Source organism: Oncorhynchus clarkii, chromosome 18 (assembly GCF_045791955.1).
Source record: "Oncorhynchus clarkii lewisi isolate Uvic-CL-2024 chromosome 18, UVic_Ocla_1.0, whole genome shotgun sequence".
NCBI lineage: Eukaryota > Metazoa > Chordata > Actinopteri > Salmoniformes > Salmonidae > Oncorhynchus > Oncorhynchus clarkii.
In genome coordinates this window covers 64535178-64550784 of record NC_092164.1, presented here as the reverse complement: position 1 = coordinate 64550784, position 15607 = coordinate 64535178, and the positions used below count along the sequence as shown (strand labels likewise).

The 15607-nt window shown below is 44.5% G+C and overlaps 1 protein-coding gene across 1 annotated transcript in view; it reads left to right on the top strand.

Annotated features, from left to right (window-relative positions):
• Positions 1–15607, top strand: part of LOC139373849 (phosphatidylinositol-3-phosphatase SAC1-A) — a 28250-nt gene that overhangs the window by 9716 nt on the left and 2927 nt on the right. The window contains exons 5-18 of the mRNA XM_071114931.1: positions 4899–5048; positions 6838–6897; positions 7154–7187; positions 7605–7706; positions 8198–8283; positions 8394–8480; positions 8650–8718; positions 8826–8905; positions 9493–9591; positions 12442–12580; positions 13339–13408; positions 13612–13684; positions 14994–15087; positions 15351–15443. Coding sequence (XP_070971032.1) covers positions 4899–5048; positions 6838–6897; positions 7154–7187; positions 7605–7706; positions 8198–8283; positions 8394–8480; positions 8650–8718; positions 8826–8905; positions 9493–9591; positions 12442–12580; positions 13339–13408; positions 13612–13684; positions 14994–15087; positions 15351–15443 — 1236 coding nt within the window. The remainder of the gene's footprint in view (positions 1–4898; positions 5049–6837; positions 6898–7153; positions 7188–7604; positions 7707–8197; positions 8284–8393; positions 8481–8649; positions 8719–8825; positions 8906–9492; positions 9592–12441; positions 12581–13338; positions 13409–13611; positions 13685–14993; positions 15088–15350; positions 15444–15607) is intronic.

Here is a 15607-nt window from a genome sequence, read left to right as displayed (position 1 = left end):
ACATGGGAATAAAGTGCTGACAAAATGCAGGGAAGCAGCTGCCGCCTCGTAGGGAGGGGGGGCGAGGAGGTCAAGGGTCGTTCTCGTTTGTTCCCCCCCCCCTTTAATTCCTTGCATCCTCTCTCTCTCTCCTTGTCTTCAGAACATATTGGAGAAGACATGAGTTTCAAGGTGTAATGTCGCGAGTACAGTGAAAGGCCTTCATCGCAAACTCAAAACACAATAATGCAATAATTAATAACAATGTATTACTAGAAAAAAAATTACACGAGGAATAAGAAATATGAACTCTACAAAGTAAGAAAGCATACTTATATATATATTGATTGATTGATTGATTGATTATAGGACATATTTAAAGTCAGTTCCAATACCATATTTGCATATGCAGGGAAACTGGAGTGATGGAGGTAGGGGGAAGGAGACGGGGATACTGGAGTATTGAGGTAGATATGTATAGGGGGACAGGGATACTGGAGTGATGGAGGTAGATGTGTATAGGGGGACAGGGATACTGGAGTGATGGAGGTAGATATGTATAGAGGGAAGGGGACAGGGATACTGGAGTGATGGAGGTAGATATGTATAGGGGGAAGGGGACAGGGATACTGGAGTGATGGAGGTAGATATGTATAGGGGGAAGGAGACAGGGATACTGGAGTGATGGAGGTAGATATGTATAGGGGGAAGGAGACAGGGATACTGGAGTGATGGAGGTAGATATGTATAGGGGGAAGGAGACAGGGATACTGGAGTGATGGAGGTAGATATGTATAGGAGACAGGGATACTGGAGTGATGGAGGTAGATATGTATAGGGGGAAGGGGACAGGGATACTGGCGTGATGGAGGTAGATGCAGTGCTTTCGGAAAGTATTCAGACCCCTTGACTTATTCTACATTTTACGTTACAGCCTTATTCTAAAAATGATTTCTCTTGTTTTCCTCAATGTACACACAATGGCCGATAATGACAAAGCAACATTTTTATTTATAATTGTTTTAAATGACATTTACTTTCAGACCCTCTACTTTGTTGAGACAGTGATTACAGCCTTGAGTCTTCTTTGGTAAGACGCTACAAGCTTGGCACACTTGTATTTAGGGAGTTTCTCCCAGTCTTCTCTGGGAGATCCGCTCAAGCTCTGTTAAGTTGGATGGGGAGCGTCGCTGCACAGCTATTTTCTGGTCTCTCCAGAGATGCTCAATTGGGTTCAAGTCCGACCTCTGGCTGTGCCACTCAAGGACATTCAGACACTGCATTGTCTTGGCTGTGTGCTTAGGGTCGTTGTCCTGTTGGAAGGTGAACCTTCTCCCCAGTCTGAGGTCCTGAGCACTCTGGAGCAGGTTTTCATCAAGGATCTGTCTGTACTTTGTTCTGTTCATCTTTCTCTCGATCCTGGCTAGTCTCCCAGTCCCTGCTGCTTAAAAAGATCCCCACAGAATGATGATGCTGCCACCACCATGCTTCACCGTAGGGATAGTGCCATGTTTCCTCCAGATATGATGCTTGGCATTCAGGCCAAATAGTTCAATCTTGGTTTCATCAGACCAGATTATCTTGTTTCTCATTGAGAGTCCTTTAGGTACCTTTTGTCAAGCTCCAAGCGGGTTGTCATGTGCCTTTTACAGAGGGGCTTTTGTCTGGCCACTCGACCATAAAGGCCTGATTGATGGAGTGCTACAGAGATGGTTGTCCTTCTGGAAGGTTTCCCATCCCAGCTGATTGGCCATCAGGTTCTTGGTCATCTCTCTGACCAAGGCCCTTCTCCCCCGATTGCTCAGTTTAGCTGGGCGGCCAGCTCTAGGAAGTAGAGGTCGACCAATTAATCGGAATGGCCGATTTAATTGGGGCCGATTTCAAGTTTTCATAACAATCGGAAATCTGTATTTTTGGAGTGCAGATTTATTTTTATACCTTTATTTAACTAGGCAAGTCAGAAGACATTCTTATTCTCAATGACGGCCTAGAAACGGTGGGTTAACTGCCTCGTTCAGGGGCAGAACGACAGATTTTCACCTTGTCAGCTCGGGGGACCCAATCTTGCAACCTTACAGTTAACTAGTCCAACGCTCCAACCACCAGCCTCTCATTGCACTCCATGAGGAGCCTGCCTGTTACGCGAATGCAGTGGAAGCCAAGGTAAGTTGCTAGCTAGCATTTTAAACTTATCTTACAAAATCAATCAACTACACATGGTTGATATTACTAGTTTATCTAGTGTGTCCTGCGTTGCATATAATCGATGCAACGCTGGGGGATGATTTAACGAAGCGTATTTGCGAAAAAAGCACAATCATTGGACGACTGTACCTAACCATAAACACCCATGCCTTTCTTAAAATCAATACCCAGAAGTATATATTTTTAAACCTGCATATTTAGCTAAAAGAAATCCAGGTTAGCAGGCAATATTAACCAGGTGAAATTGTGTCACTTCTCTTGCGTTCATTGCACGCAGAGTCAGGGTATATGCAACAGTTTGGGCAGCCTGGCTCATTGCGAACTAATTTGCCAGAATTTTACATAATTATGACACATTGAATGTTGTGCAATGTAACAAGAATATTTAGACTTAGGGATGCCATCCATTAGATAAAATACGGACACATGGAGAATTGCGCACTTCAGGAGAAAAGAGAGATTGTGGACATAGCCGTAGAGTCATTCATGTCTGTCTTGTCTCTCTGGCTGTATTCCAAACACTTAAAAGACACACCCTATCCCCTCAGCCCTCAAATTAAGTGGACACTTCTGATGACGTCTGACGAGTATACACTTTCAGGGCAAGGGAGGAAGGGATGATTTTTATGTGGATCACCCTTGGCAGGAAATTCGTCACGCGTTCATCCCGTGATGATTGTGTTTTCAGACACCGGTAGCTTGTGGTGGCTTTAAATGCGCTTCAGTCTACTCTGCATGTCTACTTATGTTAACTATATAATTATTACTACTGTATATGCCTACTGTATGATAGGTAGAAAATGAATTAGCTAGCTAATGTTAGCCTGCCTAGCTGGAACTTCTGAAGGACAATGTTTTATTTCTACAATTTCCAAAAGATAATCAAACAAAAACATATATTTACTTTTTTTTACATAGTAACATTTCTAACTTATTTGCATTCCTTTTTATTTACACTTGTATGTTGACTTCTCCATGTTGAGATTTTACGTTTCGGCTGACTTAGAATTGAATTATGGGTAATTTCAGGCCTCGGAGTGAACATAATTGTACACTAGCGAACTCGATCAAAAACGAGGTCTTGAGGGGCGTTTCAAAGTTCCCTTGTTTGGACCTACGTCCAAGATGGTGACTGGGATTCCCCCAAGGGCGTAAGGCGAGGGTAAGTGTTTGAAATGCAGCGTTTCTCGCTCTTTCGCGCTCATTCAATTTGCTTTATTGGCATGACGCATCAATGTACATATTGCCAAAGCTTACGTTGGATATTTACAATATGAAAATAATAAGAATGAAAATTGTCAACGGGACAACAGTAACAATAACCAAGGGTCAAAATAACCATACATTCAACAATAACAATAAGCATACAGTAGAGGACATGTGCAGGTTGATTGGTCTGTCAGACACTGTCCCTCAACTTATGGCAGAGAGCAATGTAGTGCTGCCAACCCACAGCTCTCTGCGTCCTCCCCCAACAGGACGGGTAGCCTATTCTCATCAGAGAGGTCTTTGAAACCTTGAATAAGGGTTTCAAATTTGGGGAAATGACACTCTCTAATTGTATTATATATTTGACATTTTGTCAGAAAATGCAGCTCCGTCTCAGGTTCTGCTGTTATGCAGTGGTTGCACAGCCTTTCCTCTACAGGGAGCCAGGTTTTCCTGTGTCTACCCTTCTCAATGGCAAGGCTGTGCTCACTGAGCCTGTACTTTGTCAAGGTTTTTCTAAGGTTTTGATCAGTAACCCTGGTCAAATAGTTAGCCACGATGTACTGTCGATTTAGGGCCAGATAGCACTGCTTTGTGTTTGTGTTTCCCAATAAGCAATGTAGTTTTTGTTTTGACTGTGTTGTAATTTAGTTTATTCTGATTGATTGGATGTTCTGGTCCTGAGGCTTCAGTGTGTTAGTAGAACAGGTTTGTGAACTCAGCCCCAGGACCAGCTGGATGAGGGGACTCATTTCTTTGCTCCGCTCTTGGCATTGCAGGGCTTGGTAATAATATGAGAGGTCACTGTATTTTAGATGTTTCCAAAACGTAATTGTTATTTTTTGAGTTTTTATTATTAGTGGATATTGGCCTAATTCTGCCCTGCCCTGCATGTCTCACTCTCTCAAAATGCATCATAAGGGGATGCTGCCGTTTGAGATGCAGGGATCATTGGCAGTTGTGCACCCCGACCTCTATGTGCAGTGAACTCTGGGAGGGAGGTGCAGTGGACAAGGTTTAGAATGAAACACATCGACTCAGAGGGCTATTGTGATATGTAAGAGATGATTTCATCCATTTTTTTTTTTTTAAACCACTGGAGTCACTTGAGGCTGAAATACTACTTCAGAACATCTGTTGCTGTCAATCTGATTCAGATGTATTTTATTTTGGGCTAGCGGTCTAAGGCACTGCATCTCAGTGCTGGTGGCGTCACTATAGACCCTGGTTCGATTCCAGGCTGTATCGCAACCGGCCGTGATTGAGAGTCCCATAGAAATTAGAGTTTGTTCTTAACCGACTTACCTGGTTAAATAAAAAATGTAAAAATGTGTTTATTGGTCACCTAGTAAGATTTTCTGTTGAATTTCATATGAAAAGTCCCTGGTTTTAACAGCCTCTCTTCTCACATTTCACACACAGCTCCTACTACAAAACTGCTAACTGCACTGTCATGATTGGTGCCCATCCAGCTAAAATCAATGTTCTCCCCTTCCTCTCTCCAGACGCAAGACAACAAGACATTCCTGTCCATGATTAACAACGTGCTGACTACAGATGGATTCTACTTCTGCACTGACTATGACCTGACCCACACCCTCCAGAGATTGGCCGACGTCAGCCACGACTTCCAGGAGATGAGCCTGCTGGAGAGGGTGAGGGGGGGGGGGAGTTGTTGGGGAGGTGGAGAGGAGAGGGGGTGTGGTAATAGGGGAGGGGAGAGAGGGTGAGAAATTACTATTGTTCTTTGTAATAAAGACCAATCCTAGACTCTACCTAACCCTCTAGGCTCTTGTGTAGACCTGGAAAGATTGGATCTGAGCCGTATGGCAAACTATCTATCAGAGGGTAAGGTGGAGCTACCACCATATTGCTTATAACTAACCGATTCTTGAAGTGAGTATTTTAGGAGCATAACGGTTGTTTTTGGACAAGGCCATAATTTTCTCCTATTGCGCACCGAGCTAGTCAACCATAAAGACTCGGCTCAGAGAGTATCATCCCATTTAGATGATGATGACGATATCCTTCATCTATATTGGAGGAGTGTCACTGTGGTGTTTGGGCTCCTGCCATTCATGTAAACCACACTAGTCACCTTGCCCTCGTAAACACGCATGCATTTACTCATGTAAACATACACAAACAGATTGACCTTTTCGCCCACTGTTTCAGCTGGGGCATTACTCTGTAGTGCTGAATGTGTGTAGTACCATGGTGTACAGTATATCTTCACTGTCTCCTATACTGAAACCTTTTCTGACTGGTTTTAATGGTGAGAAGAATGTGTGACATAGTTTTGAAATGGAACAGGCATTACTGTCTGTCCATACTGTCATTTCATTGGCCCTGGTCCAAAGTAGTGCTCTGTCCATACTCTCACCCTATTGGCCCTGGTCCAAAGTATTGTTTTGTATAGGGAACAAGGTGCCACTGCACAAACTGATGGAGATTCTTTACTGCAGGCTGATTTACAAAAAAAGTTTTTATTTTTTATTTATGCAAGTCAGTTAAGAACTAATTCTTATTTACAATATAAGAAAGAAGCCTGCACAAATTAAGAAATATTCCAAAACATGCATCCTGTTTGCAATAAGGCACTAAAGTAATACAGCAGATAATGTGGCAAAGAAATTAATTGTATTTCCTGAATACAAATCATTATGTTTGGGGTAAACACAGCACATCACTGAGTACCAGTCTTCATATTTTCAAGCATGGTGGTGGCTGCATCATGTTATGGGTATGCTTGTCATCGGCAAGGACAAAACATTTTTTTAGGATAACAGGAACGGAATATAACTAAGCACAGGCAAAATCGTAGAGGATACCCTGGTTGTCTGCTTTCCATCAGACACTGGGAGACAATTTCACCTTCCAGCAGGACAATAACCGAAAACTCAAGGCCAGTTCTATACAAATTACTTACCAAGACGACATTGAATGTTTCTGAGCGGCCTAGTTAGTTTTGACATAAATCATCTTGAAAATCTATGGCAAAACTTGGAAATGGCTGTCTAGCAATGATCAACAATCAACTTGACAGAGCTTGAATATATATATATATATATATATATATATATATATATATATATAAAGAATAATGGGCAAATATTGCACAATCCAGGTGTGTAAAAGCTCTTAGAGGCTTACCCAGAATGACTCACAGCTGTAATCGCTGCCAAAGGTGATTCTAACATGTATTGACTCATGCAGTTGAATACTTATCTAATCAAGAGATTAGTAATCCCCCCCCCCCCCCCCATTAATTACACAATGTTATTTTTTGTATAAAAATAAAATTTTACTTCGTTTGTTTTGTAGATCGTTGACAAAATGAAATTTTAATCCCACTTTGTAACACAACAGAAGGGTTGTGAATACCTTCCGAAGGCACTATAGATTGAGGGTTTGATTTTTATTGGTTGGTTCTCCTGTTTCTAGGCAGATCAGAGGTTTGTGTGGAATGGAAGCCTCCTGAGAGAGTTCCTTGCACAGCCAGAGGTGAGTGATATGAAGATGACATCACAACCCCGCCCCCTTGCCTTACAACACATTACACTAGTCCAGTCTTTTTTCTTTGTATCTTATTGTAATATACCAGAGGTAAGCGTATTTAGAATATGGACAATATACCATGAACCTTACCCCTCAAAAAAGGAACTGTGTTTGAACAGTAGCTATAGATGACCACCGTTATTTATTTCTTTGTTGTTCTAATGTATCCCGTTTTAAATGTAATGATTGTATTCCTTTTCAGCTCCACAAGTTTGCGATCCCTGTCGTCCATGGATGTATCCTTTTCACGGTCTTGCTTTGCTCCCACTGATCCGAGTGTAGCAATAATCAGTGGGCCCACATCACTACATAGAGTTTGAATGGTGTCTCTGAGTGTTCTGAAGAACCAATTTCAACTCGATGCAACTGTAATCATTCCCTCGGGGACACTTTAAAAAGTCATTACCAGGAGAGAAATCGCAACATCCTCTACTTAGAGTACAAGTACAACAACATCCTCCACTTAGAGTACGTCTCAAATGGCACCCTGTCCTTCATATAGTGCGCTACTTTTGACCAGAGCCCTATGTGTCCTAGTCTAAAGTAGTGCTCTAAATAGGGACTAGGGTGCCATTTGGGACACTGTGTTAGGTACAACTTGGCCCGGTGCTGTAGCAGTGTGTTCTGTGAGGTCCTTGACGTCCCTGATCCAGTCATCGTGATGAAGCCGTGCCGCATCAACGGGAAGATCTTTGAATGGATCCTCATCTCCAGGAGGAGCTGCTTCAGGGCTGGGGTCAGGTACTACGTCAGAGGTGAGACACAGGCTGCGTCCCAAACGGCACCCTATTCCCTATGTAGTGAACCCTATTCCCTATGTAGTGAACCCTATTCCCTATGTAGTGAACCCTATTCCCTATGTAGTGAACCCTATTCCCTATGTAGTGAACCCTATTCCCTATGTAGTGAACCCTATTCCCTATGTGGCGAACCCTATTCCCTATGTGGCGAACCCTATTCCCTATGTGGCGAACCCTATTCCCTATGTGGCGAACCCTATTCCCTATGTGGCGAACCCTATTCCCTATGTGGCGAACCCTATTCCCTATGTGGCGAACCCTATTCCCTATGTGGGGAACTATATACAGGCACCCTATTCCCTATGTAGTGCACTCTATCGGGAATAGGGTGCCATTTGGGATGCGGACCTAGTACTGTACTGCGCAGCATTAATGGCATGTTGAATCATTAATGGCCCGGTGGACATGCGTAGTCATTCTCTCATCATCATTTTGTTTTTCCTCAGGTATCGATTCTGAGGGCCACGCTGCTAACTTTGTGGAGACGGAGCAAATAGTCCTGTACAATGGAGGGAGGGCTTCATTCGTACAGGTGAGTTTGAAAAGTAGGAGACGGTGGACAGGGTAGAAGTAGTTATTGATTAGGCGCATGCCTTTTTTTATTTTAATTTATTTTCTGAAAATGTCTGTTTCCCTCCACAGACACGAGGCTCCATGCCCTTCTTCTGGTCTCAGAGGCCCAACCTGAAATACAAGCCCAAGCCACTGATCAGCAAGAACACCAATCACGTAAGGGGCTTTTAAATCTTTGTGTCCGTTTTCATCTTTCTATTCCATTGTCAGTACAACAAGTCAAAGGTCAGGTAAACCCACTCTGTGGATCTTTTGTCTACCAAATCACCAATTGCCTAGTTAAATAAAATAAATTTAAAAACATTTCTCTCAACTGTCTTCCTAGATGGATGGTATTCAGAGGCATTTTGACTCCCAGGTCCTCATCTATGGAAAGCAAACCATTCTGAACCTGGTAGGACCCTCCATTATTTAAGCCTCACGATGGCTAAAACGTCACAGCATTGTGTGAGAGAGAAGCATTCGAGAGATGGATATAATAAGATGGTGTTCTTCTTCTAGGTCAACCAGAAGGGTTCAGAGAAGCCACTGGAACAAGCCTTTGCCAAGATGGTGTCTGGCATGGAGAACGGCATGATCAAGTGAGAACTAAACGCACCTCTCCTGAACACCCATCTGGCTTATTTCAGTGATTTATACCTTTTTTTTTTTTTATTATTTTTTTATTATTTTTTTTAGATCAGGCCTGAGGAACTTCAGTCCTCAAGGTCCTGATTGGTGTCACAGTTTTGCCCCAGCCTCAGCTAACACACCTGACTCTAATAATCACCCAGTCATGATATTCAGTTTAGAACGCAATGTGATTAATCAGCTGTGTTTGCTCGGGATGATGGGAAATTGTGACACCCCATATTGTTATTTTTTGCTCTTTTGTACCCCAGTATCTCTACTTGCACATCATCTTCTGCACATCTATCACTCCAGTGTTTAATTGTAATTATTTCGCCACTATTTATTGCCTTACCTCCCCGATCTTACTACATTTGCACACATTGTATATAGATTTTTCTATTGTGTTATTGACTGTACATTTATTCCATGTGTAACTCCGTGTTTGTGTCGCAGTTGTAAATGAGAACTTGTTCCCAACTGGCCTACCTGGTTAAATAAACCCAGGCCTGTTTTTAGATCTAGCACATCCACTCACACAGCCATGTTGTTTCTTCAGGTACGTAGCATTTGACTTCCACAAGGAGTGCAGCAGGATGAGATGGGATCGTCTGAATATCCTGGTGGACAATGTGGCTGAGACACAAGATGAATACAGGTATTACCCTCCGTATAGACTCCTTTATGAATAGCTGCTCCCACAACCATACAAGGCTCAAGTTAAGTTCCTTATGTTAGGTTCTAATTCTCAGACCAAATAACTCAATTTTACCTTTTATTTAAGTCTGTTAAGAACAAATTCTTATTTTCAATGACGGCCTAGGAACAGTGGGTTAACTGCCTGTTCAGGGGCAGAACGACAGATTTGTACCTTGTCAGCTCGGGGGATTTGAACTTGCAACCTTCCGGTTACTAGTCCAACGCTCTAACCACTAGGCTACCCTGCCGCCCCGATAAGCTTAACCAAGTTTAATTCTTCCCAAAAGGTCCTCCTTCTCTCCAATCCTTACATCTCTTATGGTTCGACAGGAAGAGGGTAATGGGGTAATAAACCATAATTTCTCCCTTCAGGGGATCTGACCTGACCTCAATCCCCTCATTCGCCTAATCCACAGATGTCCATCCGTTTCCCCTTATATCAACCCTGTGACTTCCTCCCACCTACCCAGCACATTCCAAAGCCATCTGGCTCCTACAGATAACCATTACCTTCTGATGTAAAATTTTTTTTTAAAAACAGTCTCTTTCACCCCACATACTATACTTCTGAGTACAACAAATGTTCAAAGTTTAACGCAGAATCTAACACTTAGCGAGAGGATGGGCATACGAACATACGAGAGGCTAGTTGGCTTCCTTTCTACCCATTTATCTCTGGTCTGGTCTTCAGGGTAAAATACCAGTGAGTACATTACAGTAGTCGGTCAGTGACTTCTGGATTAACCTCTGGGCAAATGTGTTCCCGTTTGCATCCCAAATGGCACACTATTCCCTACATAGTGCACTACTTTTGACCAGGGGCCCAAGTCGACAGTGCACTATATAGGGAATAGGAAGTCATTTCAAATCAAATTGCATTTGTCACCTGCGCCGAATACAACAGGTTCACCTTACAGTGAAATGCTTACTTACAAGCCCTTAACCAACAATGCAGTTTAAAAAAATAAAAGTAACAAATAATGAAAGAGCAGTAGTAAAATGGCTATATACAAGGGGATACCGGTACACCGGTATTGAGGTAATCTGTACATGTAGAGTTATTAAAGTGACTATGCATAGATAATAACAGAGTAGCAGCAGTGTAAAAGGGGGGGGGGGGGGGTGCAATGCAAATAGTCTGGGTAGCCATTTGATTAGATGTTCAGGAGTCTTATGGCTTGGGGGTAGAAGCTGTTTAGAAGCCTCTTGGACCTAGACTTTGCGCATTGGTACTGCTTTCCGTGCAGTAGCAGAGAGAACCGTCTATGACAAGGGTGGCTGGAGTCTTTGACCATTTTTAGGGCCTTCCTCTGACACCGCCTGGTACTGAGGTTCTGGATGGCAGGAAGCTTGGCACCAGTGATGTACTAGGCCGTACACGCTACCCTCTGTAGTGCCTTGTGGTTGGAGGCCGAGCAGTTGCCATACCAGGCAGTGATGCAACCAGTCACGATGGTGCAGATGTTGAACCTTTTGAGGATCTGAGGACCCATGCCATATATTTTCAGTCTCCTGAGGGGGAATAGGTTTTGTCGTGCCCTCTTCACGACTGTCTTGGTGTGCTTGGACCATGTTAGTTTGTTGTTTATGCGGACACCAAGGACCTTGAAGCTCTCAACCTGCTCCACTACAGCCCCGTCGATGAGAATGGGGGTGTGCTCAGTCTTCCTGTAGTCCACAATCATCTCCTTTTTCTAGATCACGTTGAGGAAGCGGTTGTTGTCCTTGCACCTCACGGCCAGGTCTCCACTGTGTCATCATCAAACTTAATGATGGTGTTGGAGTCATGCCTGGCTGTGCAGTCATGAGTGAACAGGGAGTACAGGAGGGGACTGAGCACGCACCCCTGAGGGGCCCCTGTGTTGAGGATCAGCGTGGCGGATGTGTTGTTACCTACCCTTACCACCTGGGGGCGGCTGTCAGGAAGTCCAGGATCCAGTTGCAGAGGGAGTTGTTTACTCCCAGGGTCCTTAGCTCAGTGATGAGCTTTGAGGTCACTAGGGTGTTGGAACGCTGAGCTGTAGTCAATGCATAGAATTCTCACGTACAGAGGGTAGTGGGTATTCTCACGTAGGTGAGAATACCCACTACCCACATTTTGTTCAGGTTGGAAAGGGCAGTGTGGAGGGCAATTGAGATCACATCATCTGTGGATCTGTTGGGGCGGTATGCAAATTGGAGTGGGTTTAGGTGTTGTGAGCCATGACCAACCTTTCAAAGCATTTCATGGCTACAGAAGTGAGTGCAATGGGTCGGTAGTCATTTAGGCAGGTTACCTTAGTGTTCTTGGGCACAGGGACTATGGTGGTCTGCTTGAAACATGTTGGTATTACAGACTCAGTCAGGGACAGGTTGAAAATGTCAGTGAAGACACTTGCCAGTTGGGCAGCGCATGCTCTGGGGTGCACATCCTGGTAATCCATCTGGCCCCGCGGGCCCTGTGAATGTTGACCTGTTTAAAGGTCTTACTCACATTGGCTACGGGGAGTGTGATCACACAGTCATCCGGAACAGCTGGTGCTCTCCTGCATGTTTCAGTGTTACTTGCCTCGAAGCGAGCATAGAAATAATTTAGCTCGTGTCACTGGGCAGCTCGCGGCTGTGTGTAATAGTTTGCAAGCCCTGCCACATTCGACGAGCGTCGGAGCCGGTGTAGTACATTTTGGGATTCACCCCTAACCTTGTCTTGTGATTTATAAACCCTCTGTCTCCCTGCAGCGGAGGGGTAGTTGGTGTCCCAACATTACAGTGCTGTTACTGGCTCTCTGGATATGTGTTCTCCTGACTCCTCTGTTGTCTGTCTGTGCAGCTACTTCATGGTCGACACGGAGGGGAAGGTGTTGTCCCAGCAGAAGGGGACGTTCCGCAGTAACTGCATGGACTGTCTGGACCGCACCAACGTCATCCAGAGCATGCTGGCCCGCCGTTCCATACAGTCCCAGCTACAGGTAGGAAGTCCTCCCGAGCTGGCCCGCCACTCCATACAGTCCCAGCTACCGGTAGGACGTCCTCCCGAGCTGGCCTGCCACTCCATACAGTCCCAGCTACAGGTAGGACGTCCTCCCGAGCTGGCCCGCCACTCCATACAGTCCAGGCTACAGGTAGGAAGTCCTCCCGAGCTGGCCTGCCACTCCATACAGTCCAGGCTACAGGTGTGTGGATGGTACGCGCTTCTTTTTGCTAGGCGGTACTCTCCGATGGCGCAGACAGAGTACCCCATTCTGCCGCAATACAGTCCCAGCTACTGGTGTGTGGGTGTTACACTTAAACTCAGAGGGATCCTTTACTGCCGACTGTAACTTGTACAGTCCCAGCTACAGGTAGGAGCTAGGAGGGTTGCACTCATTATCACTTGAAGAAAATAAAAACCTGCCCACCGCTCTGCAGTAGTTTTCACAACACATCACTTGACCGATACTCCGCGACCAGGCAGAGTACCTCAAACCCCTTTGTTTCACACACTGTGGGAGTTATCATTCTGACAGAAGAAGAAGAGAAGAAGAGAAGCAACTTAAGAAAGTTAGAGAGTTGAACCAAGGGTTGAACAAAGACAACTAGCTACTGTTTCCCACAGTTGAATAACTTACTATTGACAGTTTTTTTTTCTTTTTAGAGAAAAAGATGAATGACTGAGCCCTGACCCTTGTTCCCTACCCTATCCCCTTCTAAATTGCTTTATGTATGTTTGTTTGGTGGTTGTCCACAGAGGATGGGTGTCCTGCATGTGGCCCAGCGGATTGAGGAACAGGCCGATTTTGAGAAGATCTACAAGAATGGTAAGTGGGTCCCGCCCCTCTACAACCCATCACACTGCATCATTTTATCCCAGGGCTACCGCTAACCCTGGGTTAAACTCAGCCCAGGGCTAAGGAGGCTGTCAGTGTGTGAACTCAGCTTTTAAGTGTCATATGAGGTTGATCTGTCTAGTCTGTCACACTGCTCTGCTCACTAACAATGTCTTGTCTGTTTTCTGCGATAGCTTGGGCTGACAATGCCAATGCATGCGCCAAACAGTACGCTGGTACGGGAGCCTTGAAGACTGACTTCACCAGGTATAGAAATGCGTGTGGGTGTGCTGCTGACCTTTGAACTATACAGTGCCTTGAGATATTTTCTATAACCCCTTGGACTTTTTCAACATGTTGTTGTGTTACAGCCTGAATTTCATGTTAGCCTACACACAATAACCCATAATGTCTAGGTGGAATTATGTTTTTTGACATTTATTATTATTATTTTTTTTAATTGTACCCCCTTTTTCTCCCCAATTTCATGGTATCCAATTGTTGTAGTAGCTACTATCTTGTCTCATCGCTACAACTCCCGTACGAGCTCGGGAGAGACGAAGGTTGAAAGTCATGCGTCCTCCGATACACAACCCAACCAAGCCGCACTGCTTCTTTAACACAGCGTGCATCCAACCCGGAAGCCAGCCACACCAATGTGTCGGAGGAAACACTGTGCACCTGGCAACCTTGGTTAGCGTACACTGCGCCCAGCCCGCCACAGGAGTCGCTGGTGCGCGATGAGACAAGGACACCCCTACCGACCAAGCCCTCCCTAACCCGGACGACGCTAGGCCAATTGTGCGTCGCCCAACGGACCTCCCGGCCGCGGCCGGTTACGACAGAGCCTGGGCGCGAACCCAGGGACTCTGATGGCACAGCTGGCGCTGCAGTACAGCGCCCTTAACCACTGCGCCACCCGGGAGGCCGTTTTTTGACATTTTTACAAATTAATAAAAATAAAAAACATTTGAAATGTCAAGTATTTGTAATGGCAAGCCTAAATAAGTTCAGGAGTAAAAATGTGCTTAACAATAATTTTGCACGCCCAATTTTTCAGTTTTTGATTTGTTAAAAAAGTTTGAAATATCCAATAAATGTCGTTCCACTTCATGATTGTGTCCCACTTGTTGTTGATTCTTCACAAAACAATACAGTTTTATATCTTAATGTTTGAAGCCTGAAATGTGGCAAAAGGTCGCAAAGTTCAAGGGGGCCGAATACTTTCGCAAGGCACTGTATATACACAGGCCTGGATGTCTACAGAGCCTATGCTTGTTTAGTTTGGAGGTCAACTGTTGGTTGTGTGGCTTCAATTTGAGGTCACCTTTTTCTTTCATTTCTATGCAAACTGGCTAGGTACTATCTGGTTGGTAGATCATGTCTGTATGACCATGAGATGTGGATGGTGGTTATTTCTCCTTCACCTGTCATTAGTATTGCTACGTGGACATTATGGTAGACAGCCGCCTGACTACTTGCTTGTTGGTGACTTGACAGTGTCTGTTATTGATGGTTGTTAGTTCCTGTCCTTGTTGGGAGAGTTGACAGTGTGTTATTTCTTGTCCTTCGTCAGGACAGGGAAGAGGACCCAGATGGGTCTGGTGATGGACGGCGTGAACTCTGCCATCCGTTACTACAAGAATAACTTCTCTGACGGCTTCAGACAGGTACGTCTGGGTTTTTTCAATTTTAAAAGGCCTAGAAAAATTATACATTTTGACCTACATAAGGTAGGAATAATGTATTACTGTCAGATATTTGCTGTGTAGTTAGACCAATTTCCTGCGTAAGACCAATATTGTTTTCCTCCAAAATCATAATTTTAGAAAAACATAATTGTTCATCCATGTGTTTTAGCGAGACGTGGAGTTATTTCGCTGTGTTTTTGTTGTCACCCCTTTATTGCTTAAAAAGGACTGTGTGTCTCCAGGATTCCATTGATTTGTTCCTTGGAAACTACGCTGTGTATGAAACAGACGGCCCAACTCCACTCCGCATCCAAAAGGACTGGAAGTTCCTCACGGTCAGTTGCCTCTCTCCAACTCACAGTAGTAATGGGGATGTGTCATGGTCAGAAGTGAGGAGAGAGAGGCCTTTTTGGGATGTCCTGGCACCACTCAGAATGTCCAGACTGAGCGTCATGTTTTGTGATTCACTTTACATGACAACGTCTCTGGTCCTCTCTCC